Source organism: Macrobrachium nipponense, chromosome 2, assembly GCF_015104395.2.
Source record: "Macrobrachium nipponense isolate FS-2020 chromosome 2, ASM1510439v2, whole genome shotgun sequence".
Classification (NCBI taxonomy): Eukaryota; Metazoa; Arthropoda; class Malacostraca; order Decapoda; family Palaemonidae; genus Macrobrachium; species Macrobrachium nipponense.
This window is the reverse complement of record NC_087201.1, coordinates 73,736,009-73,751,008: the sequence shown is the minus strand read 5'-3', so window position 1 is coordinate 73,751,008 and position 15,000 is coordinate 73,736,009. Positions and strand designations below refer to the sequence as shown.

Sequence of the window (15,000 nt, the reverse complement as noted above, 5' to 3'; positions counted from 1 at the left end):
GACTTCCGAACTCAAGACCCCGCGGAGAATCACCTGCGACTTCAACCAAGCCGAACAGTCTATTTGGGAACACGGGGAGAAGATCACCAGGATCCTCAGGAAGGTAATGATGATAATAATAAGGATGATGATGAATATGCCATAACATGCAATAATACTCAAACAGAACATTGCCGAAGTCATGTAACTTCCTATTCATTTCCATGCAAATGATTCCATAATTCCAGAAAACGCCACCAGGTTTTGACGGTTTCATAAGAAATTTCATTTTTACCTTTAGATATTCCAAGTAATCAATCTGTTGAAAGGAGGGAAGTAATTTCACAGGGGTGTAATAGACCTAAAACATTTTGAAAGCTATTCATCTAGTGGTTGGTTTGCAGTCCTGAAATTTAGTATTATATTGGCGGGTAACCTGGCTCTTGCAAGGATGCCAAAATACAGTGCATGAGTGGTTATTTACAATTCTCCCTCTACATTCTTTATTTTTCCTCAATAACAAATGTTTACCTTCGAAGCTGTCAATGCTATTCAATATAAAAGTCCGGAGATGGTAGTTTCTGACTGGTTGTGACATAAGACCTTGGCCGTACCTTTATGAATGTATAACTCCGACCTCTCGTCCGATTAGATTGTAAGCGCCAGGCATTACAGTCGCACAGATAATACCTGGAAGCCTCAAGCTCAAGAGCCAGCTCTCATAAACATTTCATGTTGTCAGCCTCCAGACGTGCTTACCATTATGTTTCTACAGAAAATTCTCAGCTGTGATTATTAGCCTTCGTAAGAATGAAGTCGAACATTGAAATCCTTTTCATTTAGGTTATGATTCTCATTGGTGCTTTTGTTTAGCAACCAGACTGTATTTATGGGCTAAGAATATTATAAAAACTCGTCAAGTAATGTTTTCGATTCTTAGGACACTGCGAATTAGACTAGAGATCCTATTAGGAAAAATCCAATGCTTTTGTTTCTTACCTAACCTGTCAATGGTGCCATAACACCTTCCCGGTAGCTATTGCCTCCATCTTTTGCCGAGGAAGAGGTAGGGGAACTGTTGCCAGGCTCTGCTGAGAGTAATTACCAACTGACGAGGGAGAGCTGATGGAAACTGGGTGGAATAGCATAAATGAAGTGTAGATGGCTGCTCATTAAATCCTGTATTTTATCTTTTATTTTTCTCAAGTTTGTAGGCTAATCCATAACAATATGTAACCAATCCAGGGAGGATTTTTGTGATACGAGCAGTATTGTAACACCAACGTTTCAGTAATAGCATCCGTTTTTTAGGCTCCTCTTGGCACTAGAAATTGTAGCACGGGAAGGCAGAGATAGGTAGAGATTTTCACAGGAAAGATATGAGAGACAGTTTCTCAGAGGCCCATCCTTATCTTGATTAAATGTAAAGAGTATATGAGCCTTTATCCTGAGGATAGGTGAGGATCTAGACTAGAAGCCTCTATGCCCAATGAGATTTTTACTATTACGCACAACACACACACACACACACACACACACACATATATATATATATATATATATATATATATATATATATATATATATATGTATATGTATTATATATATATATATATATATATATATATATATATATATATATATATATATATATATATATATATATATATATATATATATATATATATAAATGAGCTAACATCTTTCTAACTAACTTACTTCCATGAATTTTCCCAAACAATTCGCCAAAAAAAAAAAAAAAAAAAAAAAAATCTCTAGACCCCAACAAGATGACTTACGTATTGTGGACGTCAAGCAAAAATGGCAGCAGAGTTGATGGGTAAAAATCGAAAAAGGCTTCTCCTCGAATTTACAGAAAGTTTCAAGGAGGAGCGTCAAGACGTATCTCCTGGAAGTGTTGTCGGAGCCTTCGCCAGTGGATAAGACGATTTCGGGGATATGCTGAGAAGCTGCATCCTACATCTCAAAAGATTTGAGAGCAGAGCTTGGATTCCCCACCTCAGAGCTTTTACGATGATCCTTCCAAATTCTTACTTTGAGAAGCAGGCTATGATGCATTTACTGAACGCGGATGCCGGAGAAAGGAGAGGCGGATATAGAATAAGAGGGAAGCGCCGTAATATACAATGATAAAGAAGGAGAAGGTAATATACGGGGTCATAAAGGTTTTACAAATTCAGAATTATTGTTAAAGTTTTACCGAGGTTGATTTGTGTTACAAATATTAGTGTTTTTAAAAAGAATAATTCGAACAAAACATAATTTTCCTAAGTTCATAATACAGTGAGACATGTATACGCATCCTGGAGCATGAATACATTATCTTATGTATGCAATTATTTTGAACTCTCTCGAATGACAGCATTTCAACTTTAATGAATAAGCTCATTTGTTGATAATGTAAATATTTATTTTACATTGGAATATCTGTAACTATTCGGAGAAACAAGGAAACTGAGTATGAAAATGTGTTATCACAATAACGTATTTAATGCTAACCACTTCTTTTAATTTTCGGTTCATGTTGATCGATGAAAGTATTCCAATACTATTATGGTAACGTAGTTTATGAATTGTGTGTGTGTTTTGTTGTTTGTGTTTGTTGTGGTGTGTGTGTATAATGTTGGGTGTTTGGTGTGTGTTGTGTTTTGTGTTGTGTGTGTGTGTTGGTGCTGTGAGAGAGAGAGAGATGAGAGAGGAGAGAATTAGGAGAAGACGCAGAGAGAGAGAGAGAGAGAATTTCGATTGTTTTTAATGTTTCAGTATTTCGATTTTTTTAATGTAAGACAATCAGGAGCAATAATGCAATCAATAATAATGGCAAAATAAAAATGAGTTAAAAAAAAAAAACTCTTTAAGCAAAAAAACCTAAGCATGAAACTATGACCACAAAACCCCACTGCGTTAGGTACCACTCTGCCAGTAGGTCTCCCCTATCTCATTAGAAAAAAAATTGCTGCAATCACTTTGAAAAGGCAGGTTGATACGTGCTCTTTCGCAGATAGAATACAAAATAAAGGGATATTGCTTCCAGCCCGGGAAGACTTCGTGAAGAAAAATGAAGAGGAGTTCGGATTCTTTCTGGAGCATCTGGGGACCGAACCTCTTGGGAAGATAAATACGAAGTACATGTAGTTTGGAAAAAAAAGTGAGAGAAAAAAGGAAAATTCCTTTCAAAAGTCTTTTGTGGGGATACAGATCTTACACTTGGCTGTAAATGTGAACAGGAGAGACGTAAGTCTCACTAAAAATATATCTTCATTCTGTCATGTCATCACTAACACATGCAACTGTTTTTACTAATACCTTCATTCAATTATATACTTTATTATGCATGGAACTTCCTTTCTTTCAATAACTTTCAATGAATAAACTGGATACAAGCTGAATTTTTTGCTTTAGCAGAAAAGGAAATGTTATATACAAATGACGTAGAATCCGTAATGTCAGTATTTGAAATATTTGTGAAATCTTTGAAAACAAATGAATCTTATGTTGTTGCAATCAGCATCAGTGCCACGTTTTATCCCCGTGCCATTCAAATAAGAGAGGAAAATGAATTGCAAAATAGTACTGGCTGCCTGGCATTTACCTATGGCTTTATTAGCTGAGAAAAAGATAACATTTCACGGAGGGCAAAGGGCGGGACCTCGTCAACGGGATCAATAAATATTATTGCTAGGAAGACAGAAGTGATTCGTTTATTCCCGTAAAGAAATCGAGTTGCAGCGACATCATTCGCCACTACACTGGGAATATTGCAATACATGGCGACTCGTGGCGCGCTTTCACAGTATCTCCTTTTTGACTTGTATTTATCGTGACTTGTTCTCTTTACCTGTCTTGACCTTTTCACGCCTGTAATCAATCTCCATTCATTAGAGAGCATTGCCTAACTCTTATTGCCTTTGATTTGGTGTCTCTTCATCTGGTTTCCTTTAATTGTATCTTGTCTGCCCTGTTATCTTTGCTACGTGCTTGCATTAATCCTGTTTTCTCATACGTTGCAATGCTTTTGACCTGTTTTCGTTAGGTAGCGCCTCTGTTAACGGGTTTCCTTTCCATCATCGTTAACTGAACCTGCTTTGCTTCAACCTGATTTGCTGACCTTAATTCTAATGTGGCCTAGGTCTAGTTTCTTATTTTCTGTCCTATGGAGGTAAAGACGTATAGAAAACATCATGACAGAACAATCTGTTTATCTAGTCCAGTTTTTCAGTCCCACAAGTTTTTTTCTGTAGCCGAGACTTAAGATTAGTTTGCAAAACGTTCAGTTTTGAAAAAGATGGTTATTAGTGTTTAATACGCAATGTCAATAATTTTTCTTTTCCAGTAAAGATATAAAACAAGTGCAACATATAGATAAACAGTTTGCTAAAATATCTGTCATTAGAAATTCGTCAATCTTGCAACAGGTGATCAAGACTAAGATTGTAAAAGGAAATTATGCACAGGAGAGCGTGCCTGGCTTTCGCATATTAAATATTTAGATTTCATTATAAGAAGGCATTCTTTTATCTATCAGTCCGTCTATCTATCTACCTATCTATTTATCGTACTTTATGAGAATTCTATAAATGCAACATAACCGTTTTCTCTCCTATTTTTCCCAGGTCGAAATTGAAGGACTGACTGGCAACATAAGCTTCACTGACAAAGGCAAAAGGAAAAACTATTCCCTAGATGTTGTGGAAATGTCGTATAACAGTGAAACCATTACGGTAAGTGCGCGAAATATTTCTTACATTTCTCTTTTACGTAATGGGTAATAATGAATCTGAATGCAACCGCTGTTATGGTGTTTAATGTTCAAACTCTTAAATATTTGAGATTAAATCAAAGGGGCCAAAGATAATAAATATGGAAGCAGAAAAGTTTCACAGAACAGTAAAAGAACGTATGAAGGAAAAGGAACCTTCCACACTTCCTGTGTGAAGAAATAAGGAACGTTGTATACTTCCAATATGAAGAGAAAGGAACATCTCACACTCACTGCATGAAGCAAAATTAACGTTTTACACTTCCTATTTGAAGGAAAAGAAACGTTTCACACTTTCTGTACGAATAAAAAGGAACGTTCCACACTTCCTGTATGAGGAAGAGGAACGTTCCACACGTCCTGTATTTAGAAAAAGGAACGTTCCACTCTTCCAGTATGAAAAAAAGAAACGTTTCACATTTCCTGTATGAAGAAAAAGGAACGTTCCACATTTCTGTATGAAGAAAAAGGAACTTCCACATTTCTGTATGAAGAAAAATGAACGTTCCACTTTTCCTGGTATGATGAAAAATGAACGTCCCACATTTCCTGTATGAAGAAAAAGGAACATTCCACTCTTCTAGTATGAATAAAAAGAAACGTTCCCCTCTTCCATCTTGAAGAAAAAGGAACTTTCCACATTTCCTGTATTTATTAAAAGGAACGTTCCACTCTTCTAGTATGAATAAAAAGAAACGTTCCCCTCTTCCTTCTTGAAGAAAAAGGAACTTTCCACAGTTCCTGTATTTAGAAAAAGATGCGTTCCACTCTTCTAGTATGAAGAAAAAGAAACGTTCCGCACTTCCTGTTTGAAGAAAAGGGAACGTTCCACATTTCCAGTATGAAGAAAAAGGAATGTTCCACTCTTCTAGAATGAATAAAAAGAAGCGTTCCACATTTCCTGTTGAAGAAAAAGGAACTTTCCACATTTCATGTATGAAGAAAAGGAACGTTCCACTCTTCTAGTATGAATAAAAAGAAAACCTTTCCAGAAAAAAAAAAACACTTTCCCTGTTTGCAAGAAAAAGGAAACTTTCCACAATTTCCTGTATTAGAAAAAGGTAAACGTTCCAACTCTTCTCCGTTAATGAATAAAAAGAAACATTCCACACTTCCTGTTTGAAGAAAAAGGAACGTCCCACACTTCCTGTAGAAAAAAAAAATACAGGAACAACCCAGACTTCTAGTATGAAGAAAAAGGAACGTCCCACACTTCCTGTACGAAGAATAAGGAACGTTCCACACAACCTGTATGATACCGGGCAATGCAAATTAACTGGTGAACATTGGTTCTAAGTAAAATCCTGCACATTTTAGCTTCCATGTTTCAAAGCAGTGGGGCAGCGATAGCAAGTCATTTCTCTCAAATAAGGTGTCTCGCTGCTGCCAACGTTAATCCATTAGCGAAAGTGTGAGAAAAGAACCTGGAAATATTTGGGATTCCCGTCGAGATCAAAGGTCACATTCACAGTCCCATTGAAAGATTTCCGAGACACAAAAAATGGGGAGTCCATTTTGGAATCAGCAGAAAAGTGCTGAAAACCGTGAGAGAATCAACAACGAAAAGAAATGGGAAATAGGAAAAAAAAAGAGGGACAAATTCTCGAAAACGATAAGAGAGAGAGAGAGAGAGAGAGGGTGCTCCATATCAAAGATTAGATGTTGATAAAGACTACAGTGAGTTTCATTTGGTACTTGTAAAATGTCCATCCCTCTCTGCAAGGGTCCAAAGGTCCAGTTCTTTGAACCAATCACTTATCAAGGATCCCTTTTACAGATAAACTTGTCTTTTTTGGGGTGAAAGTTCTCTTTGTAAAGATATTTGTCCAACATAGATTTATAGACGAATTTATGTCTTTCTATTGCAAAACAAAAAATATGCACGGGAAACAAACAAGGAACTATATATATAGCTTCTATATATATATATATAATATATATTATATATTATATATATATATATATATAATATATATATGGATATATGTGTGGTTGTGTGTGTTGTGGTGTGTGTGTGTGTGTGTGTGTGTGTGTGCGTGTGTGTGTGTGTGTGTATGTATATATATATATATATATATATATATATATATATATATATATATATATATATATATATATATATATATATATGTATATATGTGTGTGTGTGTGTGCGTGTGTGTGTGTGTGTGTAGCATATATGTCACTGCCAATTTCATCTTTTGTGGAATGTAGCAGTAAATGATATTGTATGACATATTTCTTGTTATTAGGAGGAACTTCTGTGCCATATTTTTCAGCAAACCCTAAAAGCTCATAATTTTAACGTACTATGATGAAAGGATATTGACCATAGTTAAAATTGGGCGTTACTATTCTAGGAAATTACTTTTCATGGTAAACAATCCTTTTTAGATGATGCTACTCTTCCCAAATCCTCATCTTCTTATATTTGTCCATCGTGGAGATCTTTCTCGAATTGTGATCAATTTTATTGCGGTGCTTGTAGAGGGACCTTGTTTTATTCCAAAAATTCAATGATCAATTTCATATTTTTTTTAAATTGAGCTTTAAAAAGTTATCTCTACTGAGAAATCATTGTTTACTAATGCCATTCCTCTAAACCCTCAATTGTGAGTCTGGAAAAATCTGCTTCTGAGAGGCAAGATGTTACATTCCGGACACCCCTGATCTTCGGACGTAACCAGATAAAAGATTTTATTCGGAATCAGTGACAGACTTTTCACTTTCAACTCACCTTTCCTTTGACTTTGTGTCTGTTAACCTTCCTTTTGCTTGGTGCATTCATATTAATTTGGATATTGCTCTCACAAAGGCTTTGATTCCAAGCTGAACTACGTCGTTCTCCCCGACTTAGCAATCAAACTGGTAGGCTGTGGAGGTTACTGACCCGAGATTCAAGCAGTTTGTTTAGGCCTGCAAGCAGGTCTCCGCAGACACCTATGTATCCTGCACAATTTAACTTTCCCAATTATAAACAACAAGTTAATCAACACCTGGAGAAGAACGTTCATTAAATTTCACATTTTTTGCCCTGGCCGAGCTTCAAGTGGTGGGACCAAATACGTCAGAAATAATCTCTTCATTAATAGATAAAAAAAAAAGAATAGATTGAATGGGACATTAACCTTACCATAATGTAAAAAAAATGATGGAATAAATTTCAATATAAATCGCAGTAATACTTATAAATAGTTTTTTTATTTTTACTTTAAAATAGCGGCTTCCTCTTCTGCCCGTATGACTAATTCCAGTACCATGTATATGACACAAATAAAAAAATATACGTTCTATGCTTTCAAACTGAACATGGTTTTATATTGAAATGTTAAACGGCATATCTATTTATCACACACACACACACGCACACAAACCCACACACACACACACACACACACACACACACACACACATATATATATATATATAATATATATATATATATATATATATATATATATATATATATATATATATATATATATATATATATATATATTATGTATGTATGTATGAGAGATTACTTTTCTATAGTTTCATTGTACCATGTTATGCATAAGGCGTAAATCTTAATTATAGTAGTTAATAGGGATTTTACATTTTACATTTTATTCTTTATTTTCCCTTAATTCTCTTACTGGGTTTCCGTAGTTTGTAATATTCCGCTTGCTAATATCTGCTTACATTAATTAATGATACTCTCAATCTATTTGTATCCTTAGATTATTTTCCAACAAATTCTTTATTGAAACTTATTCTGTTACTGATTCCTTCATTCACTCATCACTCGTTTGTTTCTTGGCTTATCTTTTTATTTTTCGTAAGTTCTTTTGTGATTCAGCGTATTTGCCATTTTTCATCGTGGAGTAGTGTTTATTTTTAACCCCCAAAGGATCTGGTTTGGTTCATGAAACCTATGTCTTTTAGTAATGGAATTAAAGGATTTGCTAAAAGTGCTATTACTGACGCGAGGATTCCATCGAAAAGCGAAAGGGCTTGTATGAATAAAGCAATTCAGAATGCTTTGCTAGTCTATTATTGAATGCGGTATTAAGCAAAGACCGATTCACGGGCTTTCGGACCAGTCTTTGATATTGCTATTATTGAAGGTGGTGGAATACCTATGAAAGTGCTCACCTGGTCTGTTTTTCTGCTGGAAATCCTGTTTATAAAATACTTGAAACTCTGTTACTCATGTAACATGAAGGACTGAAGGTAATTTTTGAAAAGTCATAAAGGAGACGTAGTTCAGCATTCCAGTTAATGTTTCTTTTCACCGTATTGTTTATATACATAACATGGCTATAACTGATTTCTCTTGGTTCAAGGAAGTCTACAAAATAATAATGGAGATGCTATGGTAAATAATAGTCAAGGCACTTAGGAAAAAAACGTTATCTTGAATCGTCCTACTTTAGAGTTTTCTGTCATATAGTAACCTAACAAATATCTTCGGGAAATATGTCAAAATGCAAAATAAACCTACTAACCTTATTTGTGGTGTGACTACTAAGGTTCCGTCTTGTATGGTAAATCATGTTGATTATGAAAGATGAGACTAAGAAACAATTATTTCATACATATATTGGTAACAATGAAATGTAAAGTAAAAACATGTAAGTTAAAACGGGTTTGGCACTTTACCACAAAACAGAACATAGGAAAACTGACAAAACTAAAGGGTTAAGATATTAGTAGCATTTTCTAAAGTGCATGAAATCAGTGTGTGGTGCGTTGATCCAAGAAGGGGATAACCGTAATTTTAACGAACTGGAAAGCGAAAGCTATGAAATAGGCCTAAATGCACCTTTGCATATAAGGTACAGTTCATTACGGCTAAAAAAAATATATATATATTACGGATGAAATGAAAGAACAGAAATTAAACAAAGGAAATGTTTCAGTTTTTTGGAACTTCCCGAATCGCTGACAAAATATTTTCATTCTTCTGGGTAACTTTTTCTTCCACTTTAGTATTAATATTTTGCCATAGGATCTTCCCGTTTGATTGTCAACGTCTTTCATTTTTCTCAATGATCATAAGTTTTTTTTTTTTTTTTTTTTGTGAAGTTAGCATCATTAGGTGTTTTTTTTTTTTTTTAACCAACCGCGAGAGAGAGATTCTTGGGCGCCGTCGGATTCCTTTAGCTGTTCCGATGGTGTTTACATTCGATCCAGTTCCTATCTTCTGACTTACTTCAAACATAACAAGGGTGTTTGTTCCTTGTCTCTTCTTCATAACAGTACCTCGAGGTATCATCTGCTCTATAAGCACGCGCCATTGTTATTACATTTTCTGTTCTCTTTTCCCCTTTGTTTTTACTTTGCCTCCAAAAGGAATGATTTTTCTTTTTTTTTTCTTTTTCTATTTTTCAATTTACCAAGTATGAAGGTTGGTGATTTTTCTTTAGTTTCACAGCCTCAGAGAGCTCTTTCTCCACACGTCCGCTCGCTCCATGGCAGTCGAAATGAGAATCTCTTTGTTGTCCAGAAAGACATTTTGGCCATTGTCAATAACAGTTTCCGGGCGAGAGTCTACTCTGCAGTCGTAATCTATACTGAAATTTATAAGCTATACAATATTGTTCTCGTCAAGTTTACAGGTCGCCATTAATCATGCTTGAAAAGAGAAAAAAGGATATCATTGCAAAAGAACTATGTTCAATAACAAGTCAAAGTTAATGATAGTAGAAAATAATAGATAATTATATATATGTATATATATATATATACTACTATTATACATATATATATATATATATATATATATATATATATATATATATATATATATATAAAGTAGATATGAGAGAGAGAGACGAGAGAGAGAGAGAGAGAGAGAGAGAGATGTCTAACTATCTATATCTATCTATCTATCTATCTATCTATCTATATATCTATATATATACTATATATATATATATATATATATATATATATATATATATAGAGAGAGAGGAGCGATAGAGAGATAGAGAGTGAGAGAGAGATGTCTAACTATCTATATATCTATCTATCTATCTATCTATATATCTATATATCTATATATATATATATATATATATATATGTATATATTTGTATATATATATATATATATATATATATATATATATATATATATATATTTGTTATATATATTATATATATATATATATATATATATATATATATATATATATATATATATATATATATATAAAGTTTAGAACATACCAAGAGCTGTATGAAAATTGAGATGAAGATCCAGGAAGCACGTGCCTTTCGTATTCTTTGGATTTTGAACCTATCAGTCCTAAGATTCAAAGGATTGAAAAATGTCAAAGGATTGAAAAACTTAGCAGCCAATTCACAGTCCTAAATCTTAATTGCGTGATTTTGGCCTTAGAAACTTATTGTTCTTCGAATACATACATTCGCTACCACAGTGGTTCCCAACCTTTTCTTGGACAGGCCCTACCTCATCACCTCTAAAATCCTGATGCCCCTGTGGTGATATATCCTTCTTTTTATTAAAAAAAGTGAACTTCCATTCACGAGGAGGAATCCTAAAAGGCTACTATAACTTTGTTTAAACAAACTTCCAAAGAACATGTACATACACACAAGTATTTTTAAATATCCATACTGTATATACACCGTATGTATTAACTCGCACACACACTCATACTCACACAAACTTGCTAGAAAAACAAAATCACTGTTAATAACTCATTCTCGAACTGACCCGTTTAAAAATCAAATTACCTTTGTGAGGTGTTCGCCCCACGTTGGGAACCACTGTGCAAAGAGGCCTTTGGGTTTACACTGTCGCATGCATCACATTACGCGTATGACCATATTCATCAATGTATGAGCTTATTGGCGCTGGTGTCTCCCTTACCCTTCCCGTCCCCTCCCTACCCCGCCCCACCATGGGCGGACAAACAGGTTTGCAGGAAGGAGTAGGATGGATATCTCCCCTACCGTCCCGATCCTCTACTTATCCTGCCACCACTCGGGCTGGACAAACCTGTTTGCACAAGCTGGATGGCTGTGTCATGTCGCCCCCGCCCATTCACAAAGGGAAGACAAATAAGATTCATTCAGTTTTATTATCGAAAAATATCAATATTAAATAAACACCAATAAAATATGGTTTGACCCTTCTCAAGTACAGATGCCACGTCTGGAGTCGAAGGAGGGGCAGCTTTGCCGGTTAGGGCCTCGTATACAAAGTCAGTTTAAGGGTCACTGCCCTAGATTCGATTAGGGAAGGTGATGTTAGTCATCATTACATTTATGCCCTACAGCAGTCTACGTCAGGTTTTTGGGAGACCCGGGCTCTTTGGTAGGTAGTAGGATCTACGTATTAAGTTCACAACGATAAGAGAAAGTAAGGTTAGGATGCATTCTTGTAATTGGTCTTTATAATGTATTTAATGGTTGATAATGATTGTAGACAGGATACGTACTATTTCGGCTGCTTATCGTATGGTTTCTAGAATCTATATAGATTCTGAAGGTCCTTTTCACACGTTTTTTGTTCAAAACGACTCACAAGCTCTCCACTGGAGTAACATTTAACCCAGGGTACACCATAAATAGTTATTTGATCATCAAGGCATGGCACAAGCGATGAACTGGTGATAAAAATATACGGTCCACGTACTTATCAAGAAATAACATATTCATAAAAATCATATCAGAGTCTGGAAACTGAGACAATTTTATTGCCATGTTTAGTAACTGCTTCAAGTTGCATTCGATTGGGAGAGATTCGGCGATATAATGTTTCCGCTTGGCAAATCAGGTGGTAATAACCAGATTTTAAGCTGTATAGCTTGTATAATTTTTTCTTGACAGTTAATTGAGTAATATTATTTGTAACCATTTTTATTGCCGAATATTTGCTACCTCTGCTCATTTGACTCCCTCCACTGGCCTACATTAACTCTGTCCCTGATACGTTACACGAGGCCATGAGACCTAACTATAAGAATATCTTCGACAGATTCCGACTCTTGGTGCGAGTTATATGTAGAATTCATATAACACGATTTCTTTGTGGTCGACGAATCTTACATTTATATGTACTATGTAGGTTAATATATATGTGTATATATATATGTATATATATATATATATATATATATATATATATATCATATATATATATATACATATATATATATATATATATATATATATATATATATATATATATATATATATATATATATATATGATATATATATTATATATATACATATATATATATATATATATATATATATATATATATATATATCATATATATATATATATATATATATATATGTATATATATATATATATATATATATATAGATATATATATATATATATATGTATATATATATATATATATATATATATATATATATATATTATATATATATATATATATAATTTGTGTGAGTATGTATCATTCAGCCCTAGCGTTTCAGCCGTTCATTTCTATCCTTCGCAAATCAATAAGATCTGAAATATAGACACGTATAATCAAAAGCTCTAAGAGCCACGAAATAACTGGCGAGAGGATTCCAGTCTAACAACAAAGGCTTCGTATGAATTAGGAAATTGCAGCTTGGCTTACTTGATCATGATTGAACAACGCTTGAACTAAAATACGATTTAATTGTTTAATCACTTTGAGGATTTTCCTCTTCCGGAGAGAGGTCTTTACTGCGTTTTGGTACTTGCACGAACCCATGCTCCTGATATGTCATATGATATAGCTAGGATATTCTAAATTCCATATTGGTATCACAGACATGCTGGCATTTGTTGAATGAATTCAGAAGAATCATTAAATGAAAAATGGAGTTTGAAGTGGAGGGGAAGTTGTTAAGCATTATGCGTGTTAGGAAGATCTTTATGAAATACCGAAAATACGACACTGTTGACAGGAAAATTTCGCCTAAAGTTGAGGAATAACGAAAGGAATACGTCAGTTTGGAGCTCTAATAAGAATCTATAAGGGGAAATATCCTTGCGATACAGGCTAAATTCAGATGTGCCACATTCAAGGCGATCTTTACTGTTATGCATATTTAGTTTGGCTACCTAGAAATCAGTTCTTAACAAGTAAATATAAAGTGTCATGCTAATAACAGCGTCCTAACTTTGGGATAAATCTCTGGAAAATCGATGTTTTTACACTTCTGGTATAATATTTGAAAGATACATTAGACAAATTTGTAATATATACGTTGTACAGTTTCCACTCCCAGTTCTCAATGGCAACTATGTTTTATTGTTCACTGATGGCTCAGTATGTATAATACTGAATGGAAGTGTAACCATTTATTTTCATGACCATTGTTATTCCAGTGCCAGTAGCTTTCCCCCAACTTGATGTTTCCATAGCAGATAATTTTCAGCTTTGATAATATTTTTTTCTCAGGCAATTTCAGTGTGAACAACTAAATACTTTATCGTTAAACAGTATCAAATAATACAAGGGATTCTCCTGATTACCTAAAGGCCAATTACTCTGTGAACTTAAGATTAATTTTTTTCTTAATATCTTGAGAAACCCGTACGGTTATCGCACAATTAAGTTTCATGTGACCTGACTGCCCTAAAAATTGACAATTTACTTGAATTATAGAGATCTCTTTCATATCTTCATGACAATGGAAAGAAACAGTGATTTCGTGAACATTTGGTATTAAGTTTTTCTATTAGAAATCCTGATAATTTCTTGGAACAATTCAAAAGTACTTGATCCATTTGCATAAAATCAGGTATCCCTTCAAAATTTTGTAATATACCTTAAATAATTACTACCGTATCTTAAGATACTCTGTCAAACGTTTTGTCGCAACTAACCGATTATTATCGAGTTCAGAGTAACATGTCAGAAACTGATCCATTTTTTAAGCGTCACTCATGTACTGGCTAGTAAGAGTCGCAAGTTTTGAAAGTGATGAAGGTAAGTCTGTTCATCTGTGGATATAAGTTATTCAAAATACATAGTAAAATCTATAGCAATGTATTATTTGTGATTTAACGTTTAAAATTACAAATATTTCATATGCAATATTGGTGAATTTATATATATTATTATATTATATATATATATATATATATATATATATATATATTAATCTATATATATTATATATTATATAATTATATATTATATATATATAATATATATAATAATGTATTAAATTATATAATATTTTAATATTATATTATTATAATATATATAGA

At 33.8% G+C, this 15,000-nt stretch overlaps 1 protein-coding gene across 1 annotated transcript in view; it reads left to right on the top strand.

Moving 5' to 3' along the window:
* The window catches only part of LOC135220664 (glutamate receptor 1-like), a gene marked incomplete in the record, with an annotated part of 281,584 nt that overhangs the window by 238,200 nt on the left and 28,384 nt on the right, over positions 1–15,000 (top strand). The window contains 2 exon segments of the mRNA XM_064258033.1: positions 1–103; positions 4,614–4,721. The exon segment at positions 1–103 is cut by the window's left edge and continues 89 nt beyond it. Coding sequence (XP_064114103.1) covers positions 1–103; positions 4,614–4,721 — 211 coding nt within the window.